Source organism: Larimichthys crocea, chromosome XV (genome assembly GCF_000972845.2).
Source record: "Larimichthys crocea isolate SSNF chromosome XV, L_crocea_2.0, whole genome shotgun sequence".
Taxonomy (NCBI): domain Eukaryota; kingdom Metazoa; phylum Chordata; class Actinopteri; family Sciaenidae; genus Larimichthys; species Larimichthys crocea.
Window position 1 is genome coordinate 22,179,990 of NC_040025.1, and position 25,953 is coordinate 22,205,942.

General features: G+C 40.9%; 3 protein-coding genes across 6 annotated transcripts; 2 read left to right on the forward strand and 1 right to left on the reverse strand.

The window, feature by feature from the left end:
- Window positions 1-693: 693 nt before the first annotated feature.
- Window positions 694-4,759, forward strand: si:ch73-233m11.2 (NACHT, LRR and PYD domains-containing protein 12). 2 transcript variants are annotated; one of them, XM_019267783.2, is made up of 9 exons: window positions 694-762; window positions 1,075-2,670; window positions 2,759-2,920; window positions 3,000-3,173; window positions 3,253-3,426; window positions 3,529-3,702; window positions 3,783-3,956; window positions 4,054-4,221; window positions 4,304-4,759. In XM_019267783.2, the coding sequence occupies exons 2-9, from the start codon at window positions 1,088-1,090 to the stop codon at window positions 4,371-4,373; spliced, it is 2,679 nt and encodes an 892-aa protein (XP_019123328.2). In that variant the 5' UTR covers window positions 694-762; window positions 1,075-1,087; the 3' UTR covers window positions 4,374-4,759. The 2 variants fall into 2 exon arrangements, with proteins under 2 accessions (XP_019123328.2, XP_010750042.3); XM_010751740.3 differs by having other exon boundaries at window positions 734-879.
- A 153-nt stretch (window positions 4,760-4,912) lies between these two features.
- LOC104935436 (ceramide synthase 5) lies at window positions 4,913-11,253 on the reverse strand. The gene is made up of 10 exons (XM_010751276.3): window positions 11,048-11,253; window positions 9,785-9,887; window positions 9,479-9,609; window positions 8,429-8,486; window positions 8,254-8,304; window positions 8,030-8,122; window positions 7,463-7,591; window positions 7,005-7,111; window positions 6,730-6,886; window positions 4,913-5,580 (listed from the first exon to the last, which is right to left on the reverse strand). The coding sequence occupies exons 1-10, from the start codon at window positions 11,221-11,223 to the stop codon at window positions 5,437-5,439; spliced, it is 1,149 nt and encodes a 382-aa protein (XP_010749578.1). The 5' UTR covers window positions 11,224-11,253; the 3' UTR covers window positions 4,913-5,436.
- A 363-nt stretch (window positions 11,254-11,616) lies between these two features.
- On the forward strand, window positions 11,617-22,540 carry slmapb (sarcolemma associated protein b). Of its 3 annotated transcripts, XM_010751256.3 has the most exons (11): window positions 11,632-11,743; window positions 14,319-14,451; window positions 14,756-14,815; window positions 16,712-16,840; window positions 16,925-16,999; window positions 17,077-17,379; window positions 18,688-18,958; window positions 19,111-19,282; window positions 20,696-20,830; window positions 21,318-21,405; window positions 21,824-22,540. In XM_010751256.3, exons 3-10 carry the CDS (start codon window positions 14,764-14,766, stop codon window positions 21,399-21,401), a joined length of 1,221 nt encoding a protein of 406 aa, XP_010749558.2. In that variant the 5' UTR covers window positions 11,632-11,743; window positions 14,319-14,451; window positions 14,756-14,763; the 3' UTR covers window positions 21,402-21,405; window positions 21,824-22,540. The 3 variants fall into 3 exon arrangements, with proteins under 3 accessions (XP_027144267.1, XP_010749558.2, XP_010749566.2); XM_027288466.1 differs by lacking the exon at window positions 14,319-14,451 and having other exon boundaries at window positions 11,617-11,743; XM_010751264.3 differs by lacking the exon at window positions 21,318-21,405.
- Window positions 22,541-25,953: the final 3,413 nt, after the last annotated feature.

The window sequence follows — 25,953 nt, forward strand, 5'->3', positions numbered from 1 at the left end:
TTGAAAGACAGATTATTTCCAACATATTAAACCAGATGTGTGTTATTTGTCCTACTGGTGGAGGAAGTACCCAGAACGTTAGGAGCTGCGAAATCACAGTGTAGAAATATCCTGTAGAAGTAAAAAGCATGCATTCAAAATAGGTACAGTAACCCACATAAACAGTACCAGCTAAATGTAAAGTGTGTACACAAAGTGTAGGAAATGGTTTTAAACTACTTTTAACTTTTGACTACTTTATACATCACCGGGTAACCCTAACTATAATAATAAATAATAATTTATTTGTTAATTATATTTTGTTTTAATGATCTAGTAAGTGTTATAATCATATACATTGGATTATTGAATTATTAATGCTGCTACTTTATATACTGCTGGGTTAGATGTATTATCACAATTTCATATTTTGTTTTAATGATTTAGTAACTAAGTTGCTATTGAAGGTATCAAACAAAGACAGTGGAGTAAAAAAAAAAAATACATTTTTCTCTCTGGAATATAGAAATATAGTCTAAAGTAACAAAACAATGTCATTACTCCAGTAAAGTTAAAGTTTTGATCACTCTTTCTACTTAGAAATGAATTTAGGTGACTATTTAAACAACTGCAAAGTGTGTATTCAAACTAGACTGTTATGCTGTTACGCATTTCTCTGTCACCAGTCTACTCGGCACTCCCTGTCGCCTGTAAGACAGAGTCCAGGGATTAACATCGGTCATTGTACTTCCTGTTCTGGGCGGGTCGTAGTTTAATTGATGGGTAAGTCGTGTGCATACTCAGTGAAGGCGTAACCCGACATTAACTCAGAAAACTATCTACTTTCTAAAGAGACTTTTATTTTCATTTACTTTGTTTTCAAACAACACTGCACCCAAGGTAACTATAGTTTCCACTTTCGTGATTTCACCGTGTGTTATGTAATGTTACTGCAGACTGTGTAAGACATGTGAGCTTCCATAGTAGACAAGCAAAGTTGATAACACTGTAATTATGTGCAGCAGTGAATGACATGTTGCTATGCAGACTGTCATACTGATAGTCAATAATATGTTATTATGTTCACACCAACAGTTGATCTACAGCAATGGACAAAGACTCTGTGTTGATTCATTTCCTGAAGGCAAAGACCATGTCGACACTTCTTGGTGGAGAGCTGCCAGTCAGTGTGATAAATAACAAGAAGTACATATCCCCGCTGACTTCTGAGGCACAGGTGACAGACAGAAATGTGGAAGACACCTCCCTCGATGGTGCCATCCACACTGCTCTGTGCGATGAAGGCAGAAGTGTCATACTTGTAGGTCCTGAAGGATCAGGTAAAACCACTGCTCTGGAGAAGCTCGTTGTGGACTGGGCCAAAGGAGAACATCTGCAAAACTTCTCTTATGTTTTCCATTTCCGCTTCAGGGAGTTAAACTCCATCAATGACATGCTCTCTTTGGAGACATTAATGCTACACCATCACGGTCATATCCCTCCTGAGTCCATGCCCCTGCTTCTGCAGAAGCCAGAGGATGTGTTGTTTGTATTTGATGATCTGGATCAGTGCAAACAGAGCCTGGACCCCTCCGTCCACACCCTCTGCTCTGACCCCAGCCAGGCGGCCTCGCTGTCGTGTTTAGTGGCGAGCTTGCTTCATGGATCATTGCTGAAAGGAGCTACCTTTGTGGTAGCAACCAGAACAGGAGGATGTCCAAACGTTGTGAGTGGCACTCAGGTGGAGGTGTTGGGTTTCCTGAAGCCACAAAGAGAGGCCTACATTAACGGGTTCTTTACTGACCCGGCTGCTGCCACCAAAGCACGAATGCACATGGAAAGGACTCTTGGTTTTTATGATATCTGTACCTCCCCAAGGTTTTGTTGGACAGTTTGTTCTGTTTACAAATCTCTGATGGATGCCGGAGCAGATCTTCCTGAGACGTTATCTCAGCTGTATGTAGATATCCTGGTTCACCTGATTCAGACACTCTCGATGACCAAGGCCTGCAACAGAGAACTAGTGTTGTCCCTTGGCAAGATGGCGTCTCACTGCTTCCTTGAGCAGCATTCGAGCTGTACCAAAAGAGAAATGGACTCCTTTGGTTTTCAACAGTTTCCCACCTCAGTCGGTGCTTTCTTGCAAGTACATGGCCCATCCGATAGATGCGTCTTCGCCTTCTACTCCCAACTGATGCAGGAGTTCCTCTTGGCTGTGTCTTTCTTTTTGGACAAGTCGAAGTCTGAGAGTGTGGAGAAGATGTTGGAAAAGCACAAAGGCCGTGCAAAGTTTCTAGATGTCTTCATGTCAGCGCTCTCACAGCCAGTTCAGAGCAGACCACTGGAGAACCTGCTGGGCGAGATGAACTCTGATCGAATCGCAGATTTCAAATCCTGGTTTAAAAGCAGCTCAGAGATGACGCTGAAGGGATGGTACAAAGATAAACACCACCACTGTTTCCATCTGCTTTATCAAGCTCAAAATGAGAGTTTGGTGAGAGAGATCATCACCCCCTCAGCACGAATAGGCATCAGCTATGGAGACCTGAGCCTCCAGGACTGCGTAGCTCTGAATTATGTTGTCACGTGCCTTGGTGAGATGGAGGAGTTGAATCTGTACCGTACAACAAATTTGACAGAGGAGGAAGCAGAGAGGCTCGCTCCAACTATGAGCCTGTCACATAAGATAAAGTAAGTCATGGTAAAAAATATGTCCAGACATCATTTATTTCATGTTTCCAGTATGTCATATGTGATACCACTTTGTTGTGTCAATCAGGTTGTCAGACTGCTGCTTGAGCCCCGGGGCTGTCCGTCATGTGGCTTCAGCTCTGAGCGGAGGACTCACTAAGGAGCTGGATCTCTCTCAGAGCCGCCTCGGAGATGAAAAGTTCAAAATTCTCTGCGCTGGACTCAGAGACTGCAAGCTGCAGAAATTAAAGTAAGTATAGCTCAAGGCCTTTATGTCGACAGACAATTCTCAAAAGCAGTCCTTAATATTTTGCTTTTGATTTACCCAGACTTGTAATGTGCAAACTGACTGAGGCGAGCTGTGAAGATCTGGCGTCTGTCCTGACCTCAGACACCTCTCGGCTGTGTGTGTTAGACATGAGCCTTAACCAGATCGGGGACGAGGGCTTCACAAACCTGTGCAAAGCACTGCACGGTCATCACTGCAAACTACAAGACATCCAGTAAGTATTTTTGTTTTTTGTCAGAAATGTTTTGAATAGTTGACTTTTGGAATTTAAAAAAAAATGAATTTGGCTACAGGCTACAAAACTGCGGGTTGACTGCAGGATCAATGGAGGCTTTATCAGCAGCTTTGTGTTCGGGCCAATCAGAGTTGAGAAAAGTGAATCTGATGCAAAACATGACTGGTCTCACCGGAGTGGAGGCTTTGTGCAAGTCTCTGCAACACCCACTTTGTAAAGTGCAGAGCCTCAAGTAAGTACGTGTTTCACAGCATAACAAGAGTGCAGTCTGTGTGTGTAAAAAGAAAAAAAAATGAATGAATGAGTGCGTTTTGTTTTGTTTCTTTTATTTTAGTTTCTTTGATAATGAGCTGACAGGTGAGTGCTGCCCTCATTTGATGGAGGCCTTAATGTCAGAGCACTGCTCTCTGTCGGAGCTGGATCTGTCAGTGAATGAATTAGGCCAGGAGGGGGCGCTGCTGCTCTGCAAAGCTCTCAGTCGACCTGGGTGTCCCATGGAAAAACTCAAGTAGGATCACCCACATTAACACTCTTTTTACAAATATTTGGTGAAAGTCAGATAATTGCATGTTCTGCTCCACCCTGCAGGTTGACACGGTGTGAGTTAACCCAGCCGGTCTTCAAGGAACTGGGCTCAGTGCTGAGAAGTGGGACTTCCAAACTTAAGTCCCTGAGTGTAGGCATGAGTAAAGTAGGAGACCAAGGAGTTAAACATCTCTGGGATGCTGTTGCTCATCCAAACTGTGTGCTTGAAGAACTGGAGTGAGTTCAACACTCTCTGTAAACACACCTTGTTTTTTTAATCAGCGCATCGGAGCGTGCACTATATTCAAATTTGTCTGCCTCCCTTTTATTGTAGTGTTGAGATGACCCGTTTGACAGATGCCAGCACTGAGGACTTGTGTGCTGCTATAAGAGCCAGTAAGACTTTAAAGAGTCTGGAGCTGAGAAACAACTCGCTGACTAACGCTTCTGTTCCAGCCCTCGTCCAAGTCATGCAGGACAGCGAAAACATGCTGGAGATGAAGTAAGCCAGATTTGCTTCAGTGAATATAAACTGTACTACAAAGCTTTTAAAACTAAATACTGCTCGTTTCCAACTCTTTCAGCGTGAAGTACAATGACTTTGGTGATGAAGTTTTTGACCTGTTGGACGAGTGTGAAAAAATAAGATACTGAGGAAGACACACAGAGGTTCACCTCAGAGCATCACTCCCACTGCCACAGTTTGCAGGTGTGGTCCCTGAATTGACTTGTGTCTGGGTCCCCAGGTAAGTTATACCGGGAAACTCAAGGCACTTAATATCCACAGGAATTTGACTACATACTCGTGGACATGGAAACCTGTGGACCTCCCTCCCTGACTCCAAAATACTCTAAGAGTGGGAGATGTTTCAAGTGAATGCCAAAAACAGAGATACAGTACTGTATTGTGGCCATGTCGTTATCACTTTTTTACCTGTCCATATTTTTTTATGTTTATCTGTGTAGCTCCTTTTTTTTCCAACTGTAACTGCCTATAACGTACATGTAGATGCCTATACCATACATTGAGAGCAACGTATATAACTGGTGTTAAATTCACACACCTGGCCAATAAAGTGATTATGAAATAAGTTGATTAATCAATTTGTCACAAATAATGTAAATAATTATCAGTTGCAAGTTCAGTATCTGCAATATAATAAAACAGCCAACACATTAATTGTTTGATTTGATTAAATACTTTTTTTTTTATTTTTGGTATTTCAAGAGATATTGGCAATATCAGTAAGGCAGATACAGTGATTTGTTTTACAGCTGTATATAATATATTACCAATTTCACTAATAAACTCTATTCATATGTATAAAATGAGTTTTGACAGTAGCAGTGTAGACATGAACTGCTATGCACTTCTAATTTCTAACTTTGAGAACTCCCATACAAACACACACACGCACACACACATACACAGCGAGGTGCAGACAGACCACACACACACACAAACCTCTCTGTCTAATCCGTAAGCAAAAAACAGGTGTAAACCTCACACAGTGTAAACCTGACTCAGTAAGACAATGCCAAGTCTGTATTCCACACATGGACTTCCCCTGTACCAAACTCCTCTCTTCATTTGAAGAACTCAGCAAATCTCGTCAAACCTTAAAGTCTTCTCAGAGGGTTAAAGTGACAAGGTGGGCCACACAGGCACACAGGTGAATAAAAGTCACACTGGGAGGTAAATCTTCCCTCATGGTACTCAGTGGGTATGAGTTTCTCCGTTAAGATTACCAGTGTGACTGCTGTCCTTTGGTTTAAGGGTCTGAGCAGGACTTTTACTGCCATTTGAATGAATTTCCTCTTCTGAGCTGCTCTCGATGTCACTGCGCTCATCTTTTGACACCTGTGAGATGAAGAAACAGAGAGGAAGGACAGTTTCATTAACACCTGGAACAGGCCAACATTCACAGTGATGATGCAGTCAGATAAGTCAGTCTTAGTCTAGCTGGTTAGCACGCTTTCCAGTTGGCACCAGAGGCGGTTAATAAAAGAGACGCCTCATTAAAAGAGTCACTTTTCCTGTATCTGTGTGTTGTGGGTTTAGCCATTGCCGCACCCCTCTAGGGAACTAGTAGCAGGTCTTGACAATAACAGAAGTGAACATGAGCACATGAGCAGATTAGGAGAGATTCTGGTAGTCAATGAAGTAAATGTTGGGCTCATTTTTCACAAGCCACACATCTTCTGAACATTCTGACACTAAAATGACGTTTTCCAGGCAGATAAATCAGGAAAAAATTAACTTTGTTCGTCTCTGCAGTAACACAGGCACCTCTTTGTTGGTGCTGAATCGTTGGTTTGGTTTCCACCAAAGATGATCTATAACAGCTTAACTAAAAACTTAAATAACTTTTTGAATTGTCTCTGCCACAACTCAGCCTGTTTTCATTCATCCACACAATGTTCACAACTTTTCCAAACAAGGTTTAGAGATCTGCGGTGAGGAGAACATGCCTACTAAGGATACAGGAAGTGTATAATATTTAACAACATGGCACAGATTGGAATGTGTTATCTTCTGTTATACGATATCTTTGTTAGCACTAAGCACAAAGTACTCAGGGTGAAGACAATAGCGTTAGTTTTACAAATATTACCAAAGCACTGGACAAATTAAAACCAATATTTGTCCAGACATTTCACTCAAAAGCACACATTCTGGTGGTGGCATGAGAAGGTCAGTCAGATCATGAAAGTCTGTTGGCTTCACCTGGCAACAATAAATTCTTATTCGGTAAAAATGGAGATAATTCACTGGATCGGGTGGTGCTAGATGTAAAGTCAGTCTTTATCCTCTGGGATAATCTATTAGCTGAGAAGACATTTTAGAAATGCCAACCTCATGGTGGCACCAAAGACAGTAATCACCCTGTGGGGACCACGAATTTCATGGCAATCCATCAATTAGTTGTTGAGATACTTGGAACACATTGTCATTCATAAAACTACCCCACTAGTGTGACTACAAATAAAACAAAACAGGCAGACTAACCTTTCCCTTGAATATTGCTTTGATAGCGATTTGAGAGATGAGGTAGAACCAGATGACGTGAAGAGCTTGCAACACCAACAGCAAACCATTGAGCAGCCACCAGGCCCGGTACGGCCCAACGATCTCCCAGCTCTCAAACAGAACACTGTTAACAATCCTGCAACAAAAACACACGCAATACAGAGGTCAATCTATTGCAACAACTTTTAGTTAATGAAGAAACTAATTTCCTCGTAATATAATCTGACATGTAAATAAGCTCTCGTTTGTCTCACCAGAAAGGATAGATGACAAGTCGAGTGAGGAAGAAGACCATGCTGAACACCACAAACAGGCCATCACACAGCCTCTGGTACTTGGCATAGTTGGCCAATTTGGCAGCCTTTGGGATTAAATGAGGCAATGAGTCACGATAAGAAAATGTCACACAACTTCTTTATTGTAATCTCTAATAATAAACTTGTCACTAAAATAACAACAACAACAGTTGAGCTATGTTTTTTTCCTGTCAAACAGGTAATACAACTTTTCTACCTTATACTTAAGCCAGCATTTTCATTGACACTTGTCTCTGAAGTGTTATGTGATGTGTGGTTTTCTGTCAGACGGGTTGTAGAAAGTAGCAGCACAGGATATATATTATTAGCTGCGTTTCCTACGTCTTGCACGGAAGATCTTAAGTTTGTCTCGAACAGGCTGCTACAAGAAACATGTTTATCACAGAGTTCTTTACCTCAAGGAAGATATCAGATGCGTCGTGCACAGACATGACCAAAGTGCCAGCTCTTAGCATGTTGTTGCCATAGGAGAATGTGATGAGCATTATGGTGGCCAAGTGGTGGACAAGCATAATCATGAAATCCTGTCAGCAAAGAAATGAATAGACATGACAGCAAGAGAGGTAAGACGGGTAAAGTGGTAAATAGGATGCTTGAGCTACTTGTGCTGAGCAGTTTAATGAAGTTGCTAGTTGTAGAACAGTCCTCACTGCTCGTCTTTGTACATTGTCTGTCAGTTGCAACACCAATAAGCCTTTGTGTAAACACTGGGAATACATGCTGATGTGACGCTATGAATAGCAATCATTGCAAATATTTGTGGTGTAGCACTGTTCCACTGTCTGACTTGTTTCTGCAGAGCTCTTGATAATAAACTAATCCCAATACAAAAATAATAATTGTGTTAAGTTAAGAAAAAAAATGGATATGATGTAAAAGGAACATGAAAGTTCAGATAGAAAGGGCGTGAGGTATTCAAGAAAGGCTGCTGAGAGGCGGCACAATAGAGTGTGTTGACTCACCTTACGTTTAATGTCTGTGAACTGGGAAAACATCAGAGACCAATAGAAAGCCAGCTCAGCTACATAGTAGTTGTACTGTCCGGGGCTTAGAGGCTTTAGGAGTTAGGAGTGAGCAGGGAGGGAGGGAGGGAGAGAGAGAGTGAAGCAAAAACACCTTTAACAAACATTATGTTTCTGAACAGGTTAAAGTTACAATATGGGCAGTTAATATAAAAAATATTAACCTGAAAAGGATAGTTGTGCCAGCACACTCTGGTGTCCCACATCCAAGGCGACTAAGAAACAGATTAAATGTCCATATGATTAAGTCTGTCTCTGATCAGTTGAACAAAAACAGTAGGCTCAACACTAACAACATTAGTATTGTATAAAAGCATACAGTATGATAAGTCAACTCACCACCCACAAATGGCGAATGGCATAGATAAAAATCCCCAGGTAAAATGTGAATCGCCACCTGAGGTGAAAGAAAAGGAGAAGATGAAGAATTTAAAATTTTTAGTGTAATACCAGAAGTTACAAAACTTTGATGCAACACTAGTAAATTAAATGAACAACCTGCACACTGTGCACATTCAGGACCAGTTGCAGTGTTTCCCACAAAGTGTAACTGTTTTATATTTTATTTGAATACATTAACATATTCCTAGTCATTGTTCACAATGAAATGAAGTGCACAAACTACTCGAAAACCTGCTCACCTGAAACCAACGTTGGTTTCAGGTGAGCAGGTTTCAAGTAGTGAGATGATTGTTTACCGTGCTCCTAAAATCAACACTGCTATTTGTGATGTCTTCTTTGTCAAACGACCGCACGGGCGGAGCAGAGTAGAGGTGGGGATTGCTAACTAGTTAATCAACCCAGAGTCGCGTCATTCTGATTGAAACCTGTTTGTTTTTCAATAGTTTAATGTAATCAACACAGATTGTGTCATTTTAAACACACAGTATTGATACTTTGATACTTTTCATACTGATGGGGATATCATGAGTTGTCTAAATGTTTGACATCCTGACTTGACGATGCTTACTCAAGGAAAAGTGAGGGGATTAAGTTATTACAATTCATCCTCAGGGGGACATGAATGTCTGATTTATAGATAGTTTGAGTCATTTCACTCAATGCCACACAGCGCAGGAGTTGTTTCAGATCACAATCTACAATTCATTCAAATAAGTTATGCACTCATTAACTGTCAGCACACTATGGTTGTCAAAAGTATTAATACTTTTCCGATATCACGTGTTTAGAATTATTCGATATCCACTAATAACACATTTAATGGCATCTAAAGTACCAAAGTTATTACAAAAACAGATCCACTAACATCTATTTTGATGGATAAACTAGTGAACAATCTCCTCCTCTCATCTGTTAATACAAATATTGTATCATGGTTTAAAATCCTGGCATCAGGACAACCTTAGCAGCAGTTTTGTATGAACCTACATGCTCTCGCAGAACTTTTTCTGCATACTGGGCCTGTCTTGATTCCGACGGACACGAAACCACCTCTGAATTTTCCGTATATCCCAGTCCAGCTGTTTGGAGAGTCCCTCCAGTTGCCTCGTGTCTGGACTCTAAAGAGGGACAGAGCAGGTCAAGACAAACAGTGCTTGAAAACCATAATACCAGCAGGTATGACTGTCACACTACGTGAAGTATTTACTGAACATATTATTATGCCTGTGGTGGATGTATTCTAGTGCAGAAGAACATTTCACTGACTACAGAACAAACATAGGCCTTATGTACCGGTTTGGACCTATACACTCTCTCCAGGACATCATTGGGCTGAGCTCGCCGAGGCACTCCCGCCTGAATCTGAAGTATGCGGGCACAGGGCTTGGCCACTAGCCTGTATACACATGGACCAAGGCAAGAAAAAAAAAGAGAGGGTGGGGGACACAGAGATGGTGTGGTATTAAGAGACACATTCAGAGAGAGTCAGACAGAGAGTGAAGTTAAGCACTTTGGCTACAGGAACAGATTAACTATTAGCCAAAGGGCTCCCCTCTCTGACATAAAATGTTGAGATTCAGCACATAGCAATGTGTGTCTTAGAAAAGGGAGGGAATGAGAGTCCAGCAGGGCCTATAGGAGAGACACACAGGCAAGAGTTTAGTAGGAATCCTGGGGAATGTAGCACCTAGTCTAAACAGAGTGTGATGACCTATCATGTGAGAGGCTGGGAGTCAAGAGACAGGAGGGCTGCCACTAACCAGAACACTGATGTGTGTCACAAGATCATCTGGTTGAGTTAACCAGTGTTCATTTACATCTCAATCTCGCAGCACACCCCACACTTATCTGGAGTAGGCTCCTCAACATGGAAAAAACTGAATGAATAGAAGTACACACCAGGCTTTGGCCTGGAGTCTGCACAACCTCTAATTTAGCTGAACTTTACAGTAAAAACAAGACTTTCAGCATAGGGCTGTGTAGTGCACAGACTGGTTTTAAAAAGCCATAAAAAAAATACTCCAGTTTACTGTCAGCACATAAGGAATTAAGCTGTATGTTAGTCATATGAAATTCCTGTTCATCATGCCAAGCAAGGCAAACTGGTGTCTTAAGCCAGAGGAGTTTGTATGCCATCACCTGGGAGGAATGTTTACACTAATTATGGAGTCAAAAGGAGGCAACAACAACAACAGCAGTGAACTGATGCATTCTCAGGACATAACAATAAATACAATAAGAGAGAGATCTTTATCTCTCACACAAGAAACTGCGAAGCCTGATTTTCATTCTAACTTTGTGACAGCAGCAGCTCAGCATAGGAAGCCTGCAGAGAGTTGTTCCCTCCAGTCTCCAGATAGCTCATGAAGATGACTCATGTGTTAAGACTGCTGCAATAAAGGCACATTTGCAGCAGTTATAATCCCTGTTTTTATAGCTCCATAAACAATATCTGCCCTCATGAGAAATGAACCAACCCCCTCCTCTCCTCCTCAGCTGTGCCCTCACACAGAGCAGTCACTGAAACTACTGACAGCAAACCAGGCTACAGTTTACCTTTCAAAAAGTTGCCTTAGAAGAAAAACTCCGACAGCCAGGGGGAAGGCGTACCACATGTCTCCCAACCGGGGATACTCCACACCAGGTGGTGGACGCTCCAGGTCCGCCCATGTAACATTTTCGGGAAGCCAAAATCTCTCACTCCAAATCCAGTCTGAGATAAAGGAAGTCATCGGGAAAACACTCGGAGGTATCAGCTGGGAGAAATGGTTTTTAAACTACTTCAAATGCCCCCCCCTTTTTTTTTTTTTTGCTTAGCTGAAATCTCTTTTTTTTATTTTTAGGAGTGATGTTCCCACCTCCTCCTCCCCGGCTCTACTAAACTATCACTTCTGGTTAACTCTGTATGACTACACACTGACGGACCGCTAGGCTGACACGTAGGGCAGAAAGGAAACACCCACAACCAGACTGATTAGGCAACTTTTAAAGAAGTTTTTCCACTGGATGTATTAACGCACTGCTGCTCCATAGCTGCCTGGATATGAGCCACTGAAACAGGCTCTCCAGCATTACATTGTGGTTTTAAAGTAAGACTATTGATGGAGGGGAGTTGAAGGCAGCTAACGTCAAACTAAACTCAACCCTCGACACTCACCTCCTGTTTGCAATTAGCGCCACACGTCATTTGATTAGTTTGCCATTATAAGCAAATAATGCGACCCTGAACAGTTTTCGGAGCTGTTGTTGGTGGTAAGTTAACTTTAATTTAGTGTTCAGCCACATTTTAACTCTGTAAGTCACCATTAAACTCAATTCATGATGATGGAAACATCATGAGTCACTTTTTAAATTGTTTTCTTGAGGGTCAAGTAATAAAAAAAAGACTATTTTAAGCCTAAAATAGCTAAAATAATGTTTACCATACCAACCATCTTCACAGACCTGCAATAGATGCATGGTTTATTGCAGGTCTCTTGTATTGGACTGCATTAGTTCAGCTAGTTGTAGCTTACTACTTTTTATAATGAGGGTATAATTATGTGTACACTGACTGGCCACTTCATTAGATACACTTCTACAATCCAAGTGGGATCCAACACAACAACTCTGCCAGAAACTTTTACAAAGCTTATGAGGTTTCAGTTTTTGTTGACTGTCAGAGAGATATTAATGTTAGTGTGTGCTGTTGTTGTACAGGAGTGTGTTTTTCTCATGTATGCAAAAGAGGAAAATGCAAAATATTAAAAACACCTTTCAATATTGCAGCCCAGTTTAACACTACTGCAAACCTCAATAAAATAACATTGACAGTCTCTGACAGTCAACAAAGAATGTTTCTGTTGTTGTATCAGATCACATACAAGTGTATCTAATGAAGTGGCTGGTCAGTGTACATAATTATACACTCAGTTGCCAGTTTATGAGGTAGTTAGCTACACCTAGCTACACTAATACAGTCCAGTGCATCAGCCCTGCAATAAATCCTGCATGATTAATTGAGGTTATAATCCTCCAAAGTGAACATAAAGTAAACCTGAACCTTTACAGCCTTTGTGAAAATATGATTCATTTCAGGACATTTATATTTTACATTAGTTTTAGCTAGGCGTTACAATTAATATACTTGTGTTGGGATATATTCAACGACATCAAGAGAAAATCGCTGCTGAGGCTGAGACAACAAAGGACAAAAATCTTTATTTGACATACAGTGGATGCTGATGATAGATAGATAGAGCATATTTATATATATATATATATAGATATATATATATATATATATATATAGATAATATATATATAGAGATATATATATAGGCCGCCTGCTAATGTTAAAATCTTGTTTGTTAAGTGGGTTTAACCTTCACTTATCTGAGTAGAGAACACTTTTTGCGTGCTCTTTAAGACTCTTAATCCACTTACCTTGAAATTTACTGTTGTCTAATGCCCTCATAAGATGCCAATTTACGGTTTGTAAACATTATTGAAAATGGTGCAGAAGGTTGGAGTGGTTGATTATTGACAATAGTTATCAATGATTTGCAGCTTTAATTCGTAAACCTTTATCTCATTACCACCTTTCTCTGCAACCAAGGTTAAGGTCTCATTTGAATCTGGCCACACAGCAAAAATTCAAACTCTTTAAGAAACCTGTCCCTGGTTATTCAGTCTGCAAGTCCTGAGAGAAACATTTAGTCTCCAACAGTTAATTATATATTTGTTCTTGTGTAGCTGCAAACCATAAGGGGAACTTCTTGGCTGCAAGTTGTTGCAAGTGTTATGGTCTCTTAGTATGTAACGTCAGCTGTAACTCAGACTTTTACAGTTAGCTGGATGACAGTCTCCTGTTGCACGTCTCTGATCTGATCTATCACCTACTCTCTGTATTAACATTAAGTGCGCACGGACACGAGAGCTGTTCATTGAGCCTTTGACATAATATTGCCATAAAAACACATTATATCACCATCATTGATACTGGATTATTGCACACCAGGTCCAGAAGGTAAACTGATGTCAGGTTACATGAGTACATCAGGCAGAGGCAAGCTAATTGTCAAGTTAATTTTAAGTCCTGTGTCCTCTAAACTATGACCCTCCCACCTACAACTCAAAACACGCATGTCCATGTGTGGACTTCATACATTATTCAAGGAATTTCTGATGTGATACTGCATGTTATAAAAGCTTGTGAGCAGAGGGAAGCGTCTATTTGCTTACATGTAAAAAAATATTTAAATGTCACGACGACATGCTTTTCCATTTAGGTCACTGCTTTCTTTTATTAACTTGATTTGACCTCGGCCTCACAAACATGTCAGAGCAGAGTGCCTAACGCAGTTTATAGTCCACACAAACTAGCTAAACAATACATATTGTTTGTAAATCCAACCCCAGAGGCGAGTGATATATAAATTTAAAACCAACAAAAGAGTGGCCTACAGGGGGAAAAACAACAGAGGAGGTGGGTGCAGCACATACATGACACATACGCTTCCCTATTCTGTGTCATCCTGTAGATTTGTACATCAGTACCAACTGGCCATAGAGCAGCTCCCTGAACAAAACCTCTCTGTGTCAGTATGCAGCTGCAGCTTCCGAGATGCCCTACTCCGATGCATGACCTAGTGTGGAGGGGCTGGGAACTATAGCCACAAAACAGGGGGGGAGGTCTTATTTTTGAGGACATTTGTGTGACTTACCTCTAGCATCTAAACAACCCTCAAGATATTTGTCCACTCATTTGCATGAGTTATTAGTCTTCACTGTCGCCAGTCTAACAACAGCGCAGCAGTCACCTATACGGCATCTGTTATCCCTTCAGTGCCCCCTCCCCTCTCAGCTTGGACTGCTCCATTTCGCATCTGAAAAAATCTCATAGTTGGAGAAGAGTTCTTCATGTCAGGGACTGCTGTAGCCTCAGCACATAGAGTACTGTAGCTCCTGGATCGCCTAAGGTAATATAGCCTGATTCTTAACCTTTCTATTAGTGAATTTTATGTGACCTACTCCTCAAAGGGGATTTCTTAGCAACTATACAGCTGCCTCTAACACAAGTGCTTGTTATGTGTTCATAGATGAGCATGCAGTTTTGTGTTTACCTTTTTTTTAAAATACTCAAATCTCTAACATAACAACAGCAAACGTAGTCTTAATTATTTAGTTAGATATTTATTTAAAATAATCAACATTACCTCTTGATTTGAGTGCATTTATGTATTTGTTTACTCACATGGCATGTTGTTATACTTTTCTCTACAGACAAGCAAATGGACGAGAAAGAGCTGAGTGATCCCCTGAATAATGTATCACTCATTAAAGGTAAGTATTATTTTTGTCTGAAAATGCAGCCAAGCAGAATTGATTTGTGAATGACTTGGCATTGTTTTTTTTTTTTCCTGATCAAATGGCTACCTACCTGACACGGCGTATCTTCCTAACTGACAATATGGTGAGGGGGGGGCAGGGGGAGGAAAAAAAAAAAAAGCATGAGTCACACTGAAGAGTGTCTGTAGCTATAAGGGCAGCAGTTCGGCTCGAGAGCTCACAGCGCTGTAGATGGCCTTGTTTTAGAGGCTGATTTCTCCTGTGTCAACAGCTTATTAGAAGATGTAGTCCCTTTTGCACAGAGGGCACATCAGCTGACTAATGTGTGTTACTGACATTTATGGCGGCTAATTAAAATAGAATGGGAAGCAATGTGCAGGCATATCGGCGAGTGAAATCAGTTTTACATGATGAATGAATTTGTAACGCCACACTTTACAGAATATGGGCAGCACAAAGCAAACAGTGTCTGACGACAGCAGCATCTCAGTCGTGTTTCTCAGCCTGTTCTGTGGCTCTACATTCATATATTTGACAGTTTGATCAGGGAAGATTCACTGAATACTGTGGAAGAACGGCGTCACATTCAGCAGGAAGGAAATAGACAGCAGGGGGAAAGATAGAGCATGATGGCTCTAGCCTTCAGCACTTGAGCTAAAAAAAGACATTCTCCTACATTTTTTTTTTTTCTTCTGTCGTCACTTCAGGCAGTGTGATGCTCAGTATCCCCCAACTAGTCAGAGAGGTATTTTTACTCACAGACTAATCCCATTATTACTTCAGTCAGGTGTCAGTCTCTGACATTCAGATGAAAATGGCTATAATAACTAATGTTACTAAAGATAACACGTTGGACGCCCTCGTCTGAAATACCCTCGTTATCTCATGCTCTCCGGAGGACGTTGACCGAACACAGGGGACTCTTGACGGCGAACCCACTCACATTCTGACTCTCACTCATACATATGCATGCATGAAGCAACACACAACCTCATACATGCATGCAGCACAGGGCACTGACCACCCATCCTTTGTCTGGCACCACACAGCAGGGGTGGTCATGTGCTCGAGTCAGAGGGTGCCACCAGCCTCCAGCGGTCTCTTCATATGCTTACATATCAGGGACATTTATCATTTCCATCTGGTAACACCCCTAACTGTGTGTGAGTGTGTGCGTGTTTGTGCAGCCCTGCGTGCCAGACACAATGAAATCACAGTTTTCACCACAAACGTGGCATTTCACGGCAGCCTCACTCCTCTGATGTTTCCATTTATGGTGCACATGCTTGACCTGGTCGCCACTCCACTTGTTTTGCCCGCTGCCCAAAATGTCTGGCCAGAGATGAGGTCATCTCTTTTCATAGCCACGGCAGATTAGAGGATCAAGATATTCACTGGGCATTGCAACGGCAGAGTGTTTGTTGGGTTTGTTTCCACCTCTGGGAAACACAACAGACCCTTGGCAACCTTGGCTAGTCCATTCCCTTTGTGTATTGTTCAGTACTCGTATCGAGACTCGTATGTTGCTGGGTTGATGGAGGAATTGTAATGAAAACTTGGATATGTCTATTTCTGGATTAGCAATTAGTTTATATAATAGTCTCATTTTAATATCTTGGGAAATCATTTAGTATGTCAGCCCTGGTTAAATATTTGGGACTGAAGCAGAATTAACATACAAAGTTATCCTTATGTTTTTTTTTTCTAGTGTTGAATTGCCATCATTACTGTTTGATGTATCATTATGGTTTAAACTTAATTTTCTAATCTCTCTGTATGCATTCCAGCAACTTTACAGGATAATAAGGAACCCTAACCTTACAGCTGGATTCTTGCATTTTATGAGGAAGTAATTTAGATGATATCTGTCGTCGTCTCTTTGATTCTCAGATGACATAACCAGGTCAAACATGGGGTCCAGTGGTGACTCAGAGAAGATTATCCAGCGCTTGAATGATGAACTTCGAGAAGCCCAGGAGTTAGCTAATACTGAGAAGCACAAATGCACAGAGCTACAAGGTGAAACACCAATCTCTTCACATCATCCTGCACACACACAGACAACCTTAAATGCATAAAAATAAATGCAATTACATTCTGTAGGTATCCTGGCAGGGGAGAGGAAAGAAAATAAACAACAAGCTGATGAATCTGCCAAACAGATCAAGCTTCTTCAAGGTATGTCTGTGTGTTTAGTCGATCCTAATAAAAATGTTCACACTACTAATCTAAAAATCAAACATGGCATCGGACAGGCCAGCTGCGGCAGCTCCAAGATGAAATGGGCGTCCTCAGAGAGCAGATAGACGTCTCCTCCAGTTCACGCGACGAGCTGCAAAGTGCACGTGACGAGGTGAAGGCACTGAAACGTGCCCTGGACGCAGCCACTGCCGAGCGGGACCGTGACGTCAACGCCATCCAGACCAACCTATCCACCGTCTCAAAGGATCTGGACAAATGGCGTCAGACTGCCAACAAATATGAGCGTGAGATTGACAACCTGCAGCGTGACCTTCAACAGCAGAGCAAGCAGTGGCAGAAAACTGCAGAAATACAAGGTACACATAATGAGACAAAAGATGATGATGAATACTGGTAAAGAGGATGCCATATGCATCTAACACAATAATTGCAGTCACATACTAATATTAGTTTAGTTATACATCTCCAGCCTAATAAACACTTTCTACCTGTTGATTTTAAGGATTACTTACAAAGCCTTGAGAGGTCTAGCCCCAAGTTATTTATCTTTTGTCCCTTTTCACTCCCCGAGATCCCCGGGTGCATCATTTTTGTTTGTTTGTATACAGAAATGGGATAAGGCCTTTGCAGTCAGTGCACCAAGATTGTACAATGACCTGAAGAGATCAGGGCTGCAAACTCTGTCTCATCGTTTTAAATTACTTTTAAAAACCCACTTTTCAAAAGAGCTTTTCATTGTTTGATTTATATCGTATGACATTTTAGGTCATTTATTTGTGTTCTATAATGTGTTTAGTGTTCGTGGCGTTTGGTTAATAGTTATCTCTTTTTGTTATGAACCTGCTCTGCTTTATTGTAAAGCACTTTTGCAACTGTGTATTGAAAGGTGATATATAACAAGGTGTACCATTATACAGCGCTTCAAAAGAAACACGATACACCTGAACTGGGCAGGCTGCAGGGAAATCAGATTTGTTTCTCAAATCAGATCTTTAGCACAGATTGTCCTGAACTGTTATTTGCAAGGGATCAATGTGTCCAGGGATCACCAGCCTATCTACGCGGGTTGCTGTGGTAATGCCCTAAGTGCCATTAGAGTACGTTGGTGATTCTGCTGTCTAACACGGAGGCAGCTTCTCTTGTACAGAAGCCTCCCCCAAAGTGCCAGCAGACGATTTATTTAAAAGTCTGTCCATATACCGCGTTGCCGTCCATACCGTTGTGCGAGTAGCTGCGTCATTCTGCTCAGTCGCTCTGACGCACTTCAGTCAATCTTCATTTGACATCATCATTGCGTGCAGCATTGCGAGGGACTCGCGGGAAGAAATCTGATACGAGCATTCGGACGCCCTCCAAATGAGGCCCGGATCCTATTTTCATATTTCATGCAGTTTTTCTGCTGTCCGCACTCTTTTAAAAACAATCTGCATATGCAGATGTCAGTCTGAACAAGGCCTTAGTAAAAAAATTATTAAAACATAGATTTCCAGTTACTGCATTGACTGAACAAGTTTTATAGTAGGATGAAACAGTTTTAAAGGACTAAATTATATTTCAGGTTGTGTTACTTTGTTTCGGTGACTTGTCTTTACACTCAAACGTACACTAGCCTGTGCAAGCACACATAACATGTTGCACATAAAACCTTGTTTTGTTTTCCACAGCCGGTGAGCTGCAGTCCATGCAGGTGGAGTGTAACGGCCTTCAGAAGGAGTGTTCTGTCCTGCGATCGGAAAAACAGGAGACTGTCAATAAGCACCAGAGGGAAAGAAGCAGTCTGCAAACAGAGTGCGAGTCCCTCCGGGCCGAGAAGGAGGAACTCCTCAAGAATTACCAGAAAGAGAAGGGCAACCTGCAGAGCGAATGTGCAGCACTGCGCTCTGAGAAAGAGGCTGTGCTGCAGAATCAGAAGCAGCTGGAGAAGGACCTTGCCAGGTCAGTGCACTGGGCTACATTATCCAGAGCTCCCACCTTTACACTCCCAGTGTCTTTATTTGCTTGACTCTGCTCCAACATGTTTTGCACCACACACCTCTCCCGGTGTCATCTATCACCTATTGAACTCAGTGTTGTTTTGTGTCTGGTAGTTCGCGTGCCCAGAATACTGAGCTGAGCAATAGCCTCAAAACTCTGGAGAGATCCCAGCAGGAGTTGGAGAAGAGGCTGGCCGACCTGCAGCTCCAGCACCAGCAGGATAGCACCAAGCTGCAAACCCAGCTGGAAGAAGCAGACAGTCACAGCAAGACTCTGCAGAGAGAAGTATGTTCTTAAAACGCAAAGGCCATTAACAAAAGTGTCAAGCACCTCATAATCTCAGGAATCATTTCAAGAGGCTAAGAATACTTCTACCTTCAAACCTGACAGTTACACTCTTGTCACACTTCAGTCACGTTTTTCAATCCTGTGACTAACGTAATCAATATCGATCCATAGTTAAGTGCAGCTGCCTACATTGGCCTCATAGTGGCTTGCGCATAACTGCATCCCAAAGTGTCGTTTTGTGCTTCAGATCTATTTTATTCCACTTAGTGCATGATCGTGTATTGATCTGTGATCTAACCCATTTGGATTTCATCCGCCTTTTTATTGTTGTTGTAAATCTTTTATGTGAACTTGACACTAACGAATCCAAAGAAGTCACAGAATAGTTAGTAGTTTTACTGTGGTTAATTGTGGAGGTAGAGGAAATGGCTGACTTTTCTCAATTTTAGTTCATAAAATCCAAACCATCAAAATAGGATCAAACGGGGAACTGTTAAAATTTTGGCCCATTTAAGATTTTCTACTCTGACATACTTAATAAACACAGGCCCTCATCTGTTATCTGCCCATCGGGGTGCTATTAAATTGGGAACATAGCGCTCTGTGATGATTTAGTAATTTATTTGCCTGTGTATTTGATATTGTAGCTGAGCTTATGATCAGTTAAAATGCCATTTAAGTTAAATCTACAAACAGTGGGCATTCAGGACATTAGGATATATTGTAATACATTTACCATCAGGCAGACAGCAGCTGTCGTAGATGTAGTTATTTGTTGAAATGTTTGTTCTGGTCATCAGAACTGTTAACACCTGGAGAATCAGACGAAGAAAATCAGTCCTAACTGGGCAAAACTCCTCAGTGTTGGTAAATACAGGCCCTGAGTCCAACACCCTTTGTGATTTTACACTGCTAGAGTTGAGCCTTAATGGCTTCTTCCTCCAGCTAAAATTGTTATGAAAATCTCAGCTTCTTTTTCAAAACACAAAGTTCTTAAAGAAATGTACAGCTGCCGGTGGCACACTACTGTACACTAACAGTCAGATTTAGCAGGCTGGACGGGGATGAGCCACTGCTGTGACACCCAGACAGGAGGGGCACTGTTGAATAGCAGAAAGCAGAGATGAAGTCATCCCTCACCACAAGTCATTCATCCCAGTGCGGTGTTGCCATTTCAGCCACAGAATGAAAGTGGAAACTGAGAATGTCTTTTTAGACTGAGCTCGTCCTGTAACGCTGTGTTCGATGGACAAAGCCTGTGAGAAACACACACCACCTTTTTTTATACTCGCATTAGTAACATTTGGCCCCAACATGCTCCCCTATTCGCCAAATTAGCATGACAATACATTTAAGTGAAAGTCTTATGATGACTTTAAGAAAAAAAAAAAAATGATGTGCTTTGTGCAGTATGAGGAGACTAAGACGGAGCTGTCAGACCTGAAGGACAAATACGAGAAGACCGAGCAGGAAAAACAGTCGCTTACAGACGAACTGGAGGAGTGCAAAGCCAACATGAAGGAAATGCAGGAGAAGGGAACAAAGGTGAGTGCTGCTCTGTCAAACAAGGAGAGGAGACGTTGTTTTTGTCTTAACAAAGTCATATATAATTGTTAAAATAATAAGAGAAGCATGAAGTGTAGAAATAATGATCTGCAGTTAAAGAAAAAAAAGCATATCTTTAATTTGCATAAGAAGCAAACATCTTGAGTTGTTTTGGAAGCATGAGCTTTGCTCCAGACTTTGCAACAACAATATTGAACATCTGTTTAATTTGTCTGCAGGCATAACCGGTGAATCTTTTGACTGATTCACAGTATTTCTTTATTTATTTTTTTATCTCAGCACACCTGCTTCCCTCTACTCATCCACTGTCTTATATCGTTGCTTTTAGACATGTGTGACTTTGAGATTTGTATAAACACCAATTACAAACACAGACTATTGACTGAGGGATTTATTAATCAAGCTACACCCAACTAAAGTATGTCCCGTTGCAGTTGATTACTATAATATCCCTTCCCTTCTGTAGACATCCCTATTGCTGCCTGTTCAAGCCATAGTCATCGGCCTTATCCTGGCTTTGCTGTATTGGTGCTTCGGCGCATTGTGGTAGTAAGGTACACATTACTCCTGTCAAGTCGGCCTACATCTTTCATTCTCATCAGTGTCTTTTAGATCATTGCATGACTTAATCAGGCTTTCCTAATTCCCCCAAGAATGCCTTCCTCATGGGGGAAACTCCAAAAACTGACGTGTGAGACGCTCTAACCTCTCTAATCATACAGCTCCTACATCTGACATCTGTTTGTCTTGTCTGGATGGCTAATGCTTAACAACTGCTTCCCTCAGTTTGCTTATGATGGGCTTATCCTTATCTGAAAGAGCTAACTCGCATTCTCTGTGCACTGCATTAGTTTTCAATGGCAAGCTCCCTCTGTCAAAGCTTTGGCGATCTTTGGATGGGTGGTTCTCATCTGGTGATGCTCATGTTTCCATTTGTGTCACCACTTTTTCTTTTTCTTTTTTTCCCCCCAGAAGCCGTGGATGATCTGGGGGCCGGTGGTTGCTGTGGCTCTAACAGCTGTGACTGCTGCTGCGCTCTTCAAGGCCTGAGGGCAACGTGCTCAAACACACACACACACATACAGAAACAAACACGGATTTCTCCACACTTGCCCCCCTTCATCATATCTGCACTATTAATTAGGAGGGCTCATACTTAACACTGTTTAATTTTTAAGATGTTCTATTTTAGATGACAGAGAGGTTAATAAAAGAATGTCAGTTTTGTGTGCAAATGAATAAGTTTGTATGTTTTATTATTTGAAGGAATCTAGTTGGGTTGTGTTACTGTTTACTATCGTGACTAGGATTAATGAATGTAAAAGATACTCTACACGTTTAATTCATTCTAAATATATATGATGATATTTTAGATGGATCACCTGGAGTTTGAACTTCCCTAAAATGTAACAAGTCTCTGTAACTGTCAGAATAATAAATACTGTCACAATAATGCAGCCCCTGATCGAGTGCATGATGAATGGCCCGCATAACATGACAATAGTATCTAGAGTACTGAATTTATTTATTTAGTCATTTTCCTCGACTGTCCCTGCAGCAAAGCTTGGTTGTTGTCAGAGAGCAAAATGTTATTTTTTTTTTATTATTATGCAGAAGGCGTGCAAACACAACAGTGTTTATTCAAAAAGCACAGTAAACCTTAAACACACCTGGCTGATACTAAATCAACATTGGTTTCGGGTGAGCAGGTGAAAGCAGTTTGTGAGTAAATGCTAAAATAAGATGGAGAGAAAAATAGTGATGTCAGAAGGGGAAATAGGTTATGTATGGTTAAGTATTAAAATAAAATATAAAACAAACCCCAGTTACAGTCATTCTCTGTGAAACTCTGCAATGTGTGCAGGTTGTTCATTTAAAAAAAGAAAAAATATCTATATCCTATATCTAATAATTTGTGTACATCAGATGAGATTTGAACGACGTATCGAGTATAATTAAAAAAAAAAAAAATTTTAAGTATTGTATCAAAGTTTAAAATTCTGGTTAATAAGATTACATTATTGGATGGTTGCGGTGTGCCCTGCTAAGATATTGTCTATTATAAACAATATAAATTTGATATAAAATGGGTAGAGGGCTTTTCAGGACATTTTGGACACATACAGCCATGATTAAAATATGTCAAGTCTGGAAAGATGGATGAACAGAATTTAGTTGAAGGTTGTCTATGAAGGACTGTCTATTTTTATATTTAAGATCAGCTTCCACAGATGTCAAAGTGACGATAACATTAAATTTACTTTCTGTGTTTGTACACCAGCTACTGTATATCATCACGTATTATTTAATCAGCCCTCAGATTAGGTCGACACCCTCGCATCAATTAATTCTTCTTAAAGCAGGATAAAACGAGGAATTTGCAGTCTCGTTGCATTGTTGTGCGAGTGAAAACAGAGTGCAACAGATATGTTACGAATAATGGCAATCAACCATGTAACACTTGTTTCCCAAAGAGAAGTCAGTATTGCATCAAACAATTTAATTTAAATGCATGTTATTTAGTGCTGTTGTATCAAATCCTTACATTAGTCACCACAGGAAACTGGAGTATAACATACGAACACTTGAGTTGCATGTTTTTCAACTGGAATAACACGAATCTTGTGTTGTAAATGAGCTCAAACCTAAATTTAAATTCATTTAGAGTTTTCTGATGGTTATATATTTGCATGCATTATATGATCTCGGTGAATATCTTTTCATTTGTTGTGTTGTAGTTTGCTCAGTACAAAATTATGTATTTTGTAAAGAGATGGATAATCTGAGATTATGAATAACTGCTCTAAAATGTGACTTTGATTAAAGATCTTAACCTCATAATTGTACCTTTATAGTCATTGCATAACCGGGCAATCAGTGATCCACCTAACTCTCTATAGATGAGGTCAGACCTCCTGCTACTGTGGCTTTGTTTAATCTGAATCAAGCAAATCTATTTTTGTTGTCCCCACTGAGCTCATTGCAACCGTTGGGTGGTATTGGGTGAAGGAAAATGTATACACACTCCTCCAGCAAAATAATTTGAGGTTAGATCTCTACATGTCATTCACATCCTACTAATAGCTCCCTGGAGATGGCATTTAAAGAAGTTGAGTGACACTGACAGCCGGGAGCACTTTGTGTTTTCCTTCAAGAGAGGTTTGATCAGATGAGCAGAGCTGGTCAACAATGCACCATGGGGAAAAAAAACAGAGAATACAATGTGTGAACAAACTTGCTAGTGACCTGCAGTTTGACCTGTGACCCCTCTGGAGGTGCTAAACCACAGTAAGATGAGACACATCTCTGGCAGATAAGACTGGAGTAAGAGAAGCTCTCACTGTTATCAGCACAAGAGTGAAATAAATCATATAAACACACTCAGAAAAACACAGAAAAATCTGTTTATCCTCGTCGTGGTCAGAGAATTTGGCCACTGATGGCAGGAATCACACCTAAATCTTGTAGAGTGTTGAACCATTGTTAATCTTTTTAAATTTAATATTTTCCTCCAATATTTTGTGAAGGTAATTAATCTAACAATCTTTTCTCAAAGGAAACAGTCTGCATAACCTCATGCCTCTTTATATCGTTTAAATAATTACTGTACCTTTTGTGGCTCTGGAATGAGCTTTACAAAGTGACAGTGATGTCATCAGGGTTATCTTGGCTTGGGCATCCACCTCATTAAGTTGAATGGAGCTGGTTTTGTTTTTGTTGCCACTCACTGTGATGTCACCTAGCAAAAACCTGCAGTGGCCAATGAAATCCAAGGGAGCACATTCCTGACAGATTACTCTGTAACTTGAAAGTGGCATGCGATCATTGCAATGAGAGATAAAATGGTTGCCTCTCTATGATAACTTTCCAGAACTGCAAGTCTTGTCACAAATGCTTGTGGCATCTGATAAGTCTTTAAACGCATTCATATGTTTCCAATCTGTTATTTTCTCTCTGGTACCTTCAACAACACACCACCAATGCAGCCTCGCGCGCTGCTTTAAGGAAGAGAATCCCAGCATAGATCAAATGTTAGATCAGACTTTGGTGATCTGAGTTAATGTGACGAATCACTGTGAACCTTAACATCTGCTGGAAGATTATAGGGTTAAGCACTGAGTGCAGCTACGCCCTTTCAGTAAGCTGACCACACTGATGGTAGGCCTCTGAAGGATACAGCAAATTTCTCAACAGGATGTCTGTTTCTAAATGTTCACATTTCACCATACATGGTTGTAGCTCCAGAGGAAATCACTGACTTTATGTGGATGAGTCGTCCATCGTGACTCATCTGATCCCCATTCTTGGCACGCTGCATTGTCGTTTCTGTTCTGCAGGCTTTGCTGTGTCAAGGATCCCTCTCAGGATGCACTATGATGACAAGGATGACGTGCCTGTAGCTCAGACAACCTGGAGAATACACGGTGTGTGTGAGCAGATTGGGGGCAGCCTATTCGTCCTATATAAAACCCCAAATGTGAGAATCATTCTCACGCACGGCGAGCCTCTCTGCAGAGTTGCTTTGTCCATTTGTTCTGCTCCAGTTTGTATGTAGGTCATCTGTAGTGGACTAGACATGCAGCAGAATGGCAGCTGCATTAGATAGTGTTTTTACTGTGTAATCTCAGAGCTAATTTACATTGCTACTGGTAAATGCTTAAATCTGTATTTGAGAGTATCAGATTAGCTCAGGCCTTTTTAGACGACCTCTATATCTAATGTTAATTTACCTACAGTATGTAACAACCGTTATTTGATCAGCTAAATCCTCAAATCCAGGGCAGTATCATCTTTATTTCCTGCTAAATCCTTCCACCCCCTCCTTATTCAGGAAATGGAACTTATAAACCTTTCATAGTCATGATGCACTATATGTTTTAATGTATAAATATCTCTATGTATCACTGGTATGTGGACATTTTATTAAATAACAAATAATACTAATTCAAGTTATTTTGATACACAGAACATCAGGATCTAGCATTCACTGTCACATCTGTGGGCCAGTATGTTCTGTTTCTGTCAATGAAAGCTCCTCAAAGTGACCGAGACAGAGGTCAAAACCTGCAGTCCACAGCTGGATCAGAAGTCTGTAACCAAAT